The following is an 11,899-nucleotide window of genomic DNA, read 5'->3' as shown; positions in this document are numbered from 1 at the left end:
GAAGGTATTCACAGGGTGATAAAATAAATGTGAATTTAAGAAAACTACGTGATTAAAGATCACTAAATATTATTAAACTTTGACAGCGAAATGAGGTTAATTATATCATCAGTTGCTCTCTGGGTGTAATATAACCTACAAGTATATTGAAGATAGTGTAAGTGGGTTAAGTGAGAAAACTGAAACACTCAGGACATCATAGGAAATCTCAGTGTTTTCAGTCAGAGTGGTACGATTATAAAATCATTGGATACCCCTATCAGCTGTCATACCAAATCTGTTTAGAGGAAACTCCTGGGCTTACTAGTTCCCTGGCCCTGTTGGAGGTGGATAGACCATTTTTGCTCTAGCATGCTTGCCACAGCAGTTAAGATATTTTTGAGAGTGTGCTGGTGCTTATCGACGTATCCCTACAGAGCCTGCTGACAGTGCTCCTCAGTGGGCCATCCCTCTGTTTTTAGCCAACTGTAAGCGATGTGATTTGCCTGATTTCCCTCTGCCCAGGCTGCTCTGGCCTGGCACATGGAGACATACATCCAGAATACAATGGGACCAACTGAAGTTGGATAGTAAGGCCTTTAGCCTCAGGCAGGGCTGCTGTTTGGTAACTGTGTGTCTGTATGTCTGTGTTTCTGTCTGTATGTGTGTGTGTGTGTGTGTGTGTGTGTGTGAGAGAGAGAGAGAGAGAGAGAGAGAGAGAGAGAGAGGAAGGGAGAAAGAGAGAGAAAGGGAGAAAGAGAGAGAGAAAAAAAAGAGTGTGAGTCTGTGATTGATGGCAGTACTCATGACTCTGCTTGTGATATTTACTATGTAGACCATGAGCCCTCCAGATACATTGTATCTGCTCATCTGTAGTCTCTGGAGCTCTCTTTCTTTTACTCTTTCTTTCTTCTGCTCTGTCTCTCTCTCTCTCTTTAGTTTGCTTGTCTCTCCTATGAAAAAGCTTTTATTGGGATGATCAGATTATTCTGGCCTGCAGGGCTCTGGGGTTGATCTTTCTTCTGCTGTCATGCTCATTCTCTTTCTGTCTATTTCTTGTTTCCCTTTACTTTCTGTCTCTCTCTTCTTTTGCATCATTTTCTTCTCACTCTGTCCTTGCTCTTTCTACTTTCCCCTCTTTTATTTATTCTTTCCCATCAGACTGGTGGAAACTAACCAGGATCAAAATCCTGTTGAATCTGGAGAGGCTATATATTGGCAAACTTCAGTCATTAAAACAGAGCTTTGTGAAGTTTAAAGGCGCTCGCTAATAACACAGTAATGCCGTGGAACTGTGGCTATAGGCAGTCAAGATGCACCTGTGTGTGTGTGTGTGTGTGTGTGTGTGTGTGTGTGTGAGAGAGAGAGAGAGAGAGAGGAGCAGGTCTCCTTAGTGATTTATGACCCTGTGCACCTGTGCAGACAGTGATGTACAGCCCCCTTCCCCTTTAATCTGCCCCTGAGGACCCACCCCCACAAGAGGCCTGAGCAGCCAATCACAGCCATGTTAGGGCAGACTATGCCCCATGAATGGAAGGCTGGAAGCAGGTTTTTTTCCCCTAGTGACTTGAAATGAAATTAATCCAGCGTAGACAGTATATAAGCATGGTGGCTTATGTATCTGAGCAGACTGATTCACACACCTACCCACAGACCAAGTTTAGAAATTAGTGCAAGAGAGAAGGTGGTCGTAAATTAAATCCTACAGATATAGACACTGATTTTTCAGTGGGGGGCAAAGCATTGTGGATGTAACAGGCTTGGTGTGAGTCAATCCTGACTGATTTAAACACAGTAGGGGGTTATGGACGCACACACACAGACACACATACACACTTACAGGTGTGCCAGGCAGTCAGGCTGGTGTGTATTGTTGTGTTGCTTTGGGGCTCCAGTCCTGCTTCAGCTGTGGAGCACCTGCTGGCTACATGTTGATGAGGCTCTTGCGTGTCAGCTGTGCTAGTCTGTCCTTGGGGCATGTTCACTCACTGTGGAACTCAAGCAAAAAGCCACTTAACCCTCATGTACCTCCCCTGAAAATATCACCTGGAAGATTACTGCTCTGAAAATGTGACTCTGATGTAGAGATGACCTTGGAAGTGGATCACTCAGGGTCTGAAGGCAGTACAACTACATGCAGTCAGGAAGATCTCTCCAGTTACATCTCATTGATTTAGGATTTAAAACAGTGACATGTGTATGGAAGTTAACACAGCACTGTTATGTGTTGTGGAGACATATACCAAGCCATAAATCAGAACTGTTAGTTCAGAGGCAAAGAGAAACTCTTTACATGGAAAGGGCACAGTTTCTGATTAGTCGATTCTTAGAAGTAGAAGTAGAAGTACTTTATTTGTCACACACACACACACACACACACTAAGCAGTGAGCAGTGAAATGTAGCCTCTGGATTAACCCATCCTAACACCAGTGAGCACACACACAGACCTACACACACACAGAGCTCGGAGCAGTCGGCAGCCGCCGGTGCCCGGGGACCAACTCCGGGTCTTTTTGCCAGCGCCTCAGTCAAGTCCTACTAATCGGTCCTACTAATCAGGACAGGACTACTACTCCCAGCATGCATGTCTTTGTAATGGGAGGAAACGCAAACACGGGGAGAACATGCAAACTCCACACAGAAAGGACCTGGGACAGCTGGGATTTGGACACAGGGCCTTCTTGTTGTGAGGCAGCAGTGCCAACCACTGAGCCACCGTGAAGCCCAAAAGGGACGCCCTTGGAGAACGCGGGCATACTTAGACTGTGTTTACACAATTGTGAATGAAGTATTATGAATGAAATGGAAGGTGGAACTGAGGGATGCCCTGTTATATTACGGTGGGCGATTAAGAATGTGTGTAAACTGATTGAAGGAACTCCATTTGTCATGAATTTCTTGGCCTTAAGTGTGTTGATACAAAGATATTCACATGCTATTACATCACCCACATTCCTCTTTTTAACACACTTATTTATTTTTTTTGCTTTCATTAGGGCGCACTGTTCTTCCAAGTCTCTCACTCTCCCTCGCCTAGCAAGCAGCGCCTGCTCATACACACAGTCCCAGTGTGACCTCATTATGTGACCTCAGAATCAACGTATTTGCATCTTGCGTTTGCGGCAAGAATCAGCGTCTATGTTTAAAACAGAGGAGAAGATGCAAGAGGATACACAGCACAACACAGCAGAGCATATTTGATACTAAGATACAACATTTCATTTATTTACAGCTGAGATAAGACACAACAGAAAGTGCAATGCAGCAGAAACATTATACAACGGGCTAGTTAAATAACAACAGATAAGACACAATAGAGAACAGAATATGACAGAAATACAACACAACACACTGCTTAAATAACGAAATCGCAAACTGGCTGATCATATCAATACACATACCTGTTCACAGTGGTTGTTCAAATGTACCAGAATGTGCAAAAATAATGACACAGTGGATAGTGAGCAGTGCAGTGGACAGCATACCAGAGTGATTAAAGCAGTCAGTAGTGCAAGTAGTTATGTGGGAGGGCAGTCTGGGTGGGAGGGGAGCGGGTGGCATGAGACAGGGAGCATGTGTCAACTCGGTCGGAGTCCCGGGTGAGAGGATGGGTGGTGACAGAGTACTTGGTTTTTGAGTGTTATGGCTTTAGGGGAGATGCCGGTTAGATCCTTTTCCCTGTCCCATTTTGTCAACTGTTTCTGCGTGACAAGCTGAAGGCTGTTCCCCATCTGAAGTGTCTTCAGCGCCACTGTATGTGGCTCCTATGAGTTAAGCTCGGGCCTCTGTGTTTGGAACTCCCACTACAACCTTGACTCTCTATGTCTCCTTTTAAATTTTGGAAATATGGGGTTGTTTTCAAACTCTCCCGTAGACGCTTTGAGACTGATGAAGACTTTGTTTCTTGACCTTTAATACTGTTATCTGTACTTCTTTTCAAATGTTTGTCAGGTTTTTTTTTTATCTCTGTGTAGGATCATGTCCGAAAGATATAGAGAAAACATCTTTCTCTCTTTGGAGAGAGTGCGTTCGTCTGTAAAGACAGAAAAAAAAGCCCTCTGTCACCCTCCAATTTATGCCTCTTGGAGAGAGATCTGTCTGTTGCGAGGCCTGTAATTAAACTGAAATGCGACCCGCCTTTTCGAAAGGGGGGTTTGGAGGGGGAGTGAAATGCCGGTGGAAAAACCAGCTTTTCTCTTGTTTGTCTCATTTAATTATTTAGAAAGCGAGTACAGAGGCTACAAACAACCAGCGTGTGGAGTTGTTTTGAGATGAATCATTCTATTACTCCCTCAGGAAGAAAAGCCTCAAGATATCGCTCATTTTGTCTTTAGAGCCTTTTCACTACCTTTAGGTAGTAGCAGAGATAGCACAATGTCATAACAGTAGAGAGTGGTCAGCACCAGTACAGGATGCATCGATCAACTGCTGTTTCTCTGTATTGTCTGTAACAGGTTAAGAAATAGTAAGACAGCAAGCTCATTTTTTTAAGTTTTAAGTTTAACATTGGTGGGATGAGAAATAAGTGTTTATTTACACATCCAGTTGTTTATTGTGTCTTTTGTTGGACTTGTCCTTGTGTACTAGTGTGTAGGAGTACTTAACATGTTTCTTTCCACATCAGCTGTTATATGTATATGTGCTTAGATGATCACATCCTTCACCTTGAGTATGTTCTCCCGTGAGCTTTCACTATTTTCCTATATAAACATATGTACCCTTGTCTTTCAGTGCACTTGTTTCTTTGTGCATCCAGCCGTAGTTTGCTTTGTGTCTGTGTGTGTGTGTGTGTGTCTGTGTGCGTGTGCATTTGCAATAAATGGCTGACCTCCAGTGAAGCTGGAGCTCCTGTCTGGGGCTAAAAGAGGAAATGTCAACACGCCGTGGGTTCCATGTGTCAGATCGAGAAGATTGATTCATATTCCTCTGTTAACCTTCTGCTCCTGTGTGAATACAGCGCTCCAATAAAGGCTCAACGGTTGGGCAGGAGCTCAGAAGCTTACTGCAGCCTGTGGCCTTGATTATCGTTCCAGGGAAAGGTCAGGCCGGCCTTTATTGTTTTAACAGGCATTAGAGGAAGCCAATGAGGTCATTACCATTACACCAACCATTGTGAACAGTTGGAGCAACGGCTTGAGGGATCGTGCAATTCGTGGAGGAAATTGTAGCATTTCATTTTTGTGTTGCATAATTATTTGCGAGCAGAGTGTTTCTTGATAGCCCGTTAAACGCGTTTAATTAGCGGTTGTTTGTTAGGGTATAATCTGTGTTACAGTATTGATCCCGAGGATCCTGTTGATGTTTTCAGTCAATGATGTTGAGCATTTGTGAACCTGCTACACAATCAATTTATCGGCTGATCAGTGAACTTAGACTCCAGTGCTGCAACCAGTGTGTGAATGAAGTGACCCATGGGAATGCTGTGAGTAGATCTAAATACACAGAGACTTCATACTCACTGGGGGGTGTAAGAAGAACACTCAATGGGGGGAAAAAAACAACTGTACAATAGAGCTGTGAGCAGGTCCTCATAAATCAATGTCCCCACAAACCACGGCAGAGCCATCAGATGCTAGCTAATGAAATCACCTTTGAGGTCTGCCCACCGACACTGCTCATCATCATCTGAAGTCCATTCGCACACCTCAGCGCTCTCAGATAAGAGTTCTTTGCCAGTTAATGGGAGTGGTTTTCTCAGAGTGGCTCATTGGGACTGTGTTGAAAGCCAGATTCAGTCCAATGACTTGAGAAATTCTGTAGCTCTGACAGGACGCATCGCTCCTAATGCAGCCCACCTGAAGAAAGCAGAGCAGTGGGAACAAGAGTACCACTGCTGTGTCTGACCCAGAGCCTGTCAGTCACTTGGGACCCCCCATCGCTGATGAACTTGCGGGGGGTCCTGGAATAACCAGCACAGGTGCCATAGAATCTAGCACAATGATTTTGTTCACTAAATCTACCATCCCTCCCCTACCAATTTGCCTGGGGCACATTTTAGTGGAGGTTTGAAAGAGGGGAGGGGCTTCATCCAAATGGGATGCTACTTATTGGTTACTGTGGAGCGTCTGTCATTGTGAGGTGGTCACCATGGCAACGTAAGCACGTTTGATCTTGCTGATGCGGATACCCACTATGACCGGTCAGTTCTCACATAGACATACACAAACATGCGCTGGCTGATAATAGCTATTTGTCATGCTTGAATCTCCTTGCTAAATCCAGGTTTACAAACTTAGTGAAATTGAACAATAAACAAACTAGACACTTTTTTATGGTCCGAAGTGAAATCACTAGAATTAATGTGAGTACCTTTTTTGTGTTTGTTTGTATATATATCTTGCTGCCTTTGTGTGTGTGTGTGTGTGTGTGTGTGTGTGTCGTCTGTCGCTGAGCTGAATTAAAAGGACTTGTCTGGCCGTAATTGTGCAGGCGGGGCTGTTCCACTGTAATTTTGCACTGATTGATGGTCTTGTCCTGGACAAGAGCTACGCCAGACTGTGTAAGGGAATGCAAGATGCTGCCTGATTCAGACTGTCAGAGAAGGGTGGAGGGCCACATGAGTGTGTGCGGTGTGTGTGTGATAAGAAAATTAAAATGCTTTCTGTGAAAAGGGTTCAAAATATGCACACGTCTGGATCGATACCAATGTTACCAAACGTGAGTACTAACTAAAGCTGGTCAGGGAGGGGTGGGGTGGGTGCAGCGGCTGTTCAGCAATGTTATAGTAGCCAGTGAACAACAGGGTAAATATTGATTGCTTTTTCCTGTGAAAAGTAGAGACTGTCTCGTATGTGAACTCCCCCTCTTACATCATTCAGCCAAGTGGAGCACTAATGTTGTCTCATTCATTTATGTCCCCTCAACATAGATTCAGTCTGATGGAGCTTATTCACTCAGTCTTTAAAAGAGCAGACAGTAAAACCCCAGCTTAGGATGACAGCACATGCTCTATTCACAGAACTGCTGGAAGCACGTTTGAACTCCACTTAAAAAAAACCTCCCATAAGCCCGGCCGTCCTCAGTGAAGTAAAGACGTCAAAGCCTTCTCACCTGCTAATGCTGACTAATGTTTCACCTCAGGCATACAGAGTGCTTGTCTGGGACGCTCGTTTGAACATGAATGCACTGTGTGAGCGTGTTGAAGCAGGCTATTACGTGGATAGATGGGTCTAGAGGACACCAGACCAATTAATTAATTCCCTCATTAGAACAGGTCGTGGTTCTCCGCATGTGGGAATGCACTTCCCTAACAACACCCCCACCCCCCCTTTTTTTTTATTTTTTTTTTTTTTATTGAAGAGATGTTTTAGTAATGGTAGAGATTCATTCTCTGATGTGTTCTGGGCAGGCCGAGGAAAGAATACAGAGATGAATTGATCACCAGGCCGTTATTTATCATCATTACCTTCCGTTTCCTTATTGCAGTCTTGCCTTTGTGTCCAAATGAGTGCAGAATTATTGCTTGAGAGGGCTGTTTTCCTTCAAAGTCCAACTGTTATTCCCCTTCTTCAAGAGAAGGGAGGGAGCTAATGGCATATAGAATCAATTGCCACTTGGCCCTAGTCCCTGGCAATGTGCTGGACGGGTCTCTTAGACACAGCTTAGGTAGCCTTGCCTCTTTGGATACTGCTGTGTGTTACAGATTTCAGAGTAGTTATTTGATGGGGAAGTTGACCATAAGGTCTTATTCTGTAATAACGTAGACATTAGTATAGTAAAACAGGTAGATATTCTTTTGCACATTCCCCTTGCTGTTGGCTGGTGTATTGCTGGGAGGTTGAAATATAGTTTGAGACATACATACACAGACACGTACTTACCACAGCTAGTCTTTGTTTAAAGCACCCCGCCTTTTGAGAGTCCCTTTCACCATAAAGTGTGTGCATTTCGCTTTGCCTTCTAATTGCATTTGGTCTTTGAATGGATTCCAGTAATGACATTCTGGATCTGAAAATTGAAAGTGCATCCTCAGTTTGATAAGTCTTTCCTCTTTGCCGCTGTCCTGGTTTAAACTAATAGTGATTGCTTTACCATTTCCATTTTTTCTTCCTTTCTACTCTTTTGTTACCAGGCAGACATGAACTGTATATGTTGACTTGTCACTCAGCTGAGACTGTGGAATTTTGGTCTACAGTAATTTTACTGCAGTCATGTGACCCATCTCTTACTAACTCCTCTTTCTGATCTGCTGGATAAAGATTGTTCAGGTATTTACAGATTGAATACTAGTACTGCAATGAGAGAAGTGTTCAAAGTCACAGTGTCATAAAGGGAGAAGGATACTGCCTCAGGAGAGAACTGTGGATACAAGGCTAAACGCATCAAAAGCCTTGACAGGCACATAACCTTTTGTGCTAAAAAAATCTTAAAACAGAAGCTACATGTCCGTTTCCAGTCTTATATTTACAGTAAGTGCTGTTGAGAAAGCACTTGTGACCACAGCTAGTATGGAACAATGCACAACCCGAGTTAATGAACACAAGCTGTGTATTTCTGGATAGTGGAAGAAAGTACTGCAGTCTGATGAATTGATCTTTTTGTCTTTTTCCTTTACTTGGATGGATTTTTGTGTGGAGAAAGCCAGAGGAATTCTCCAATCTGCACTCCATGTTCTCAGCTGTTAAATATTGCAGTAGATAAGTTATGGTACTGGCAGTTATTTCATGGCACTCACTGGTTCCACTTATTAGTCTCCATGCTGGAATTATGCCTAAGGAATTCTGAAGCCATTTTAGGTGACCTGGAGTGAACTAAAGAGCAAATATTGCTTCCTCAAGATGCTCCCAAATTCTAAGCCGATAATATTCCCAGCTCCGCAGCTAAATGCACTTAAGAACGATTTCATGTAAACCAGGATGGCGCAAACCTCCTGTGACCTCCCCAGTCACGAGTTCTAACCATTGTCATGCCTTTATGAAATGTTTCTGCACTTCAGAGTAGGCTTCTGTCTCCTTCATCTCTCAAAGTGACACTTTAATTCTTGAAGAACGGTCCAGTGGCCCTCTAAAAATATCTCAGACAGTTTGAGAAAGACCGAAGCAGCTCAGGAGGCTCAGGGTGGTCCTTCTTTTCATCTTTTGTCCCTACCCTTTTCCTTTCAATTTGGAATGCCCAATTGCCCCCTTTCCCGTAAGCCTCCACCACACATGGCACTTAACCCAGTGAAGGTGATAGAGGATACCACATGCCCTATCCACTACCTTTGAAGTCAACCACTCATTTCTCCACCATACTTATCTCTACCCTTGACTACATAAGCAGTTGACTGGCAGCAACCACCCCTCAGTGAAGGGGGGAAAGAGGAATCCTGGCCAACTTACCTACTTAAGGGAATGTGACTAATTATGTTCCCATTAAGTTCTGGTTGCAGTTGTTGCACAGATGTACAGCTGGGATTTGAATTGTGAATCCAAGATGCAAGGTGTACCTTCGTACTGTTAGATGGTGCCTTAACAGCTGTGCCCCTCAGGTTTAAGACCGACATCTTATTGATCAGTAAATGTCAAAATATGGTTTGGGCTTCCCGTTGTTCTTTTTTTTTTGTTTTGTTTTGTTTTTTTTGCCAGTCTTTGGTAGCTGAGAAGTACGTCCTTCTTGATCCCCAGAGACCACAGAGTGGCCAGGAGATAAAGACTGTCAGTATAAGGAAACAACTGAGGATGGAGTATTCGCTTTGTTTGAGATCCAGATCGGTTGCCATGCGTATCACACAGAAACGTCTGCTGTGAAGGATTTGGTGAGCTTGAGAGACGGGAAAGCAGTGACATGGTCCAAGTAAACAGACCGTCTGTGTCTCTCGACTGGTAATGGCACAAGATGAAACTAAGGCTCGTTTGAAGGTTTCCTCTTTCTAATTTGAGTCATTTTGAAAAGATAAGAGTATGTCTCAAAGGGTTCTTTTATTGTTTGGCCAAAGCTTATTAAGATGTAGATTGCATGCATTGATTGTTAAGTATAAGAAAGAGTTATGCCCTTGTCAGCAGGCTGAAAGGGTCCTCTGTCACTGGACAGAGTGGTCAGTGGTGAGCTAGAAAATACCATATAAAATCAAGTCCACAAGCCCCTGATGTCCAGTATTGCCTCAGAGTCTGAGGTAGAGTGTCACTCAAAGACTTGGGATCAAAGGCAATCGTTCACGGACTAGGATACGGTTGTCTTACATCATATTAAAGCGGGCTCTCTTTAATTTTGCCTTTGAATTCTTTAAGTTCTCGCAACACCCTTGAGAGGCTCTGACGGACGTGTTTGTTTACAGTAACGAACAGGTCACTGAATAACACACCAGTCTTCAGTTGTGATTGAATTCTCATTAGTGAGATTATGGCTTGGAGTTTCCAGTCAAATGAGGGTTTGATTTGTGAATGATGGGGTGATCGCTCATGCTCTTTGATATGTTGAAAAGTAATGGGAACAGATGTGTGCTCTGGCAGAGAGCTGCTGGGTAACAGGATGGGAGCCCTTTGCTGATAACATGGCAGTGATTTATTCTGATTGAAGGCAGCTGAGCATACAGCCCCCTCCTATGCACACACACACACACACATGCATGCACACACATACGCACGCGCGCACACACACACACGCTTACTCCACATGTGTGTATCTAGAGGCTCAGAGCCTACCGCTGTCTGTATGAAGCATTGGGGTTAAGAGTGAAGAGGAGGACAGAGCAACAGAGATTAGCTTGCCCAGACCATGGCTTGTTTATGCAGAATCCTAGTCCTTAAGCCTTTAATGTCTGAAGTATTTGATCATGTATGTGTGTATACATGTCTCCCTCAGACCAGTGAAGTAGAATACTGTGTGAACTAGCATTGCATTTCCTGACTGACATTTTCACTATGCCCTGTGGAGCTGACTGTGTGAGGGCTCTGCTTGTCCTGTTTCCTGGTCATTCGGAGGTGTCAAAAATAAATGTGTTGAGTGATACAGAAAACTAAAATCAAACCTGCATTAACCAGCATTTTCAAATTGGAATTGCTAACATGTTTAATCAGACATTGTAAAGTCAAGCTCAACACAGAACAGTATATCTGGAACTGTTATTGGTGGTTTGGTGTTGTAATCTCAGTGGAATGAGTCCTCTGTAATGGATCACAGATCATTTTTGTGAATTCCTCCTGTATTGTGACGTTGTGCAGCTTCATGATATGTTCAGTGTGTAAGGTCATTCTCTCTTTGTTGAAGTCAAAGGTGAGATGTAAGTGTTGCACCAGCCCCTTAGCAATGGAGTCAGTGCTGTAGTCCCATTAGTAACGACTTGGCCAGGACTGCTGGCATTGCCTCAGGGAAACTGTCTCTAAATATCTAACTCAGCAGAAACATCTAGTCTGCTGCCTCAAAAGCTGACGACAAGAGAACAGCAGCTTTTATTTCATTAAGACGGTTCATGACCAAATACATAAACCCAAGAAAACTTGGCACGGCTAGTGCAAACCCTGCAATGTTTGGGTGGCATTAGGATTCAGAGCTATACTGCGCTGTATCGATTGTACATGCTCGAGTAATTGTATCATTCTTTTGTGATTTATGAGTGACTTTATGAGGTGTGAGGTAAATGCTGAGTGAATCCTACTGCTGTGTGATGGACTAATGGTGTCTTTCCTCTCTTACTGAAACTAGTGTCTGTCTAGTGTAGCGCTGTACAGTAGAAAATCCTTTAATCGCCTCCTTCCTGCACTTTTGGGGCTATCCCCTAATGCTCCCCATGGTCTCATTTGCGACAGATAGCTTCGTTTGGAGCCGGTCTTCAGTGCCGTGTCATAATCAGTTTCCTTATGGTGAGCTGTTTTGACATCAGAGACCCTTTTTTTTTTTTGATTGGAATAGCCTTTGGGATTTGCAGCTTTTTGCGCATTTAAGACTTATAATGTTCTGTGGTCCTGCTGTGCTGGTTAGAGGATAGTTATTTTCCCATT

At 43.7% G+C, this 11,899-nt stretch overlaps 1 protein-coding gene across 1 annotated transcript in view; it reads left to right on the top strand.

Moving 5' to 3' along the window:
• Positions 1-3,501: 3,501 nt before the first annotated feature.
• Positions 3,502-11,899, top strand: part of neo1b (neogenin 1b) — a 75,249-nt gene continuing 66,851 nt past the window's right edge. The window contains exon 1 of the mRNA XM_030774921.1: positions 3,502-3,580. Coding sequence (XP_030630781.1) covers positions 3,502-3,580 — 79 coding nt within the window. The remainder of the gene's footprint in view (positions 3,581-11,899) is intronic.

Source organism: Chanos chanos, chromosome 5 (assembly GCF_902362185.1).
Source record: "Chanos chanos chromosome 5, fChaCha1.1, whole genome shotgun sequence".
NCBI lineage: Eukaryota > Metazoa > Chordata > Actinopteri > Gonorynchiformes > Chanidae > Chanos > Chanos chanos.
This window is presented reverse-complemented; position numbering and strand designations above follow the sequence as displayed.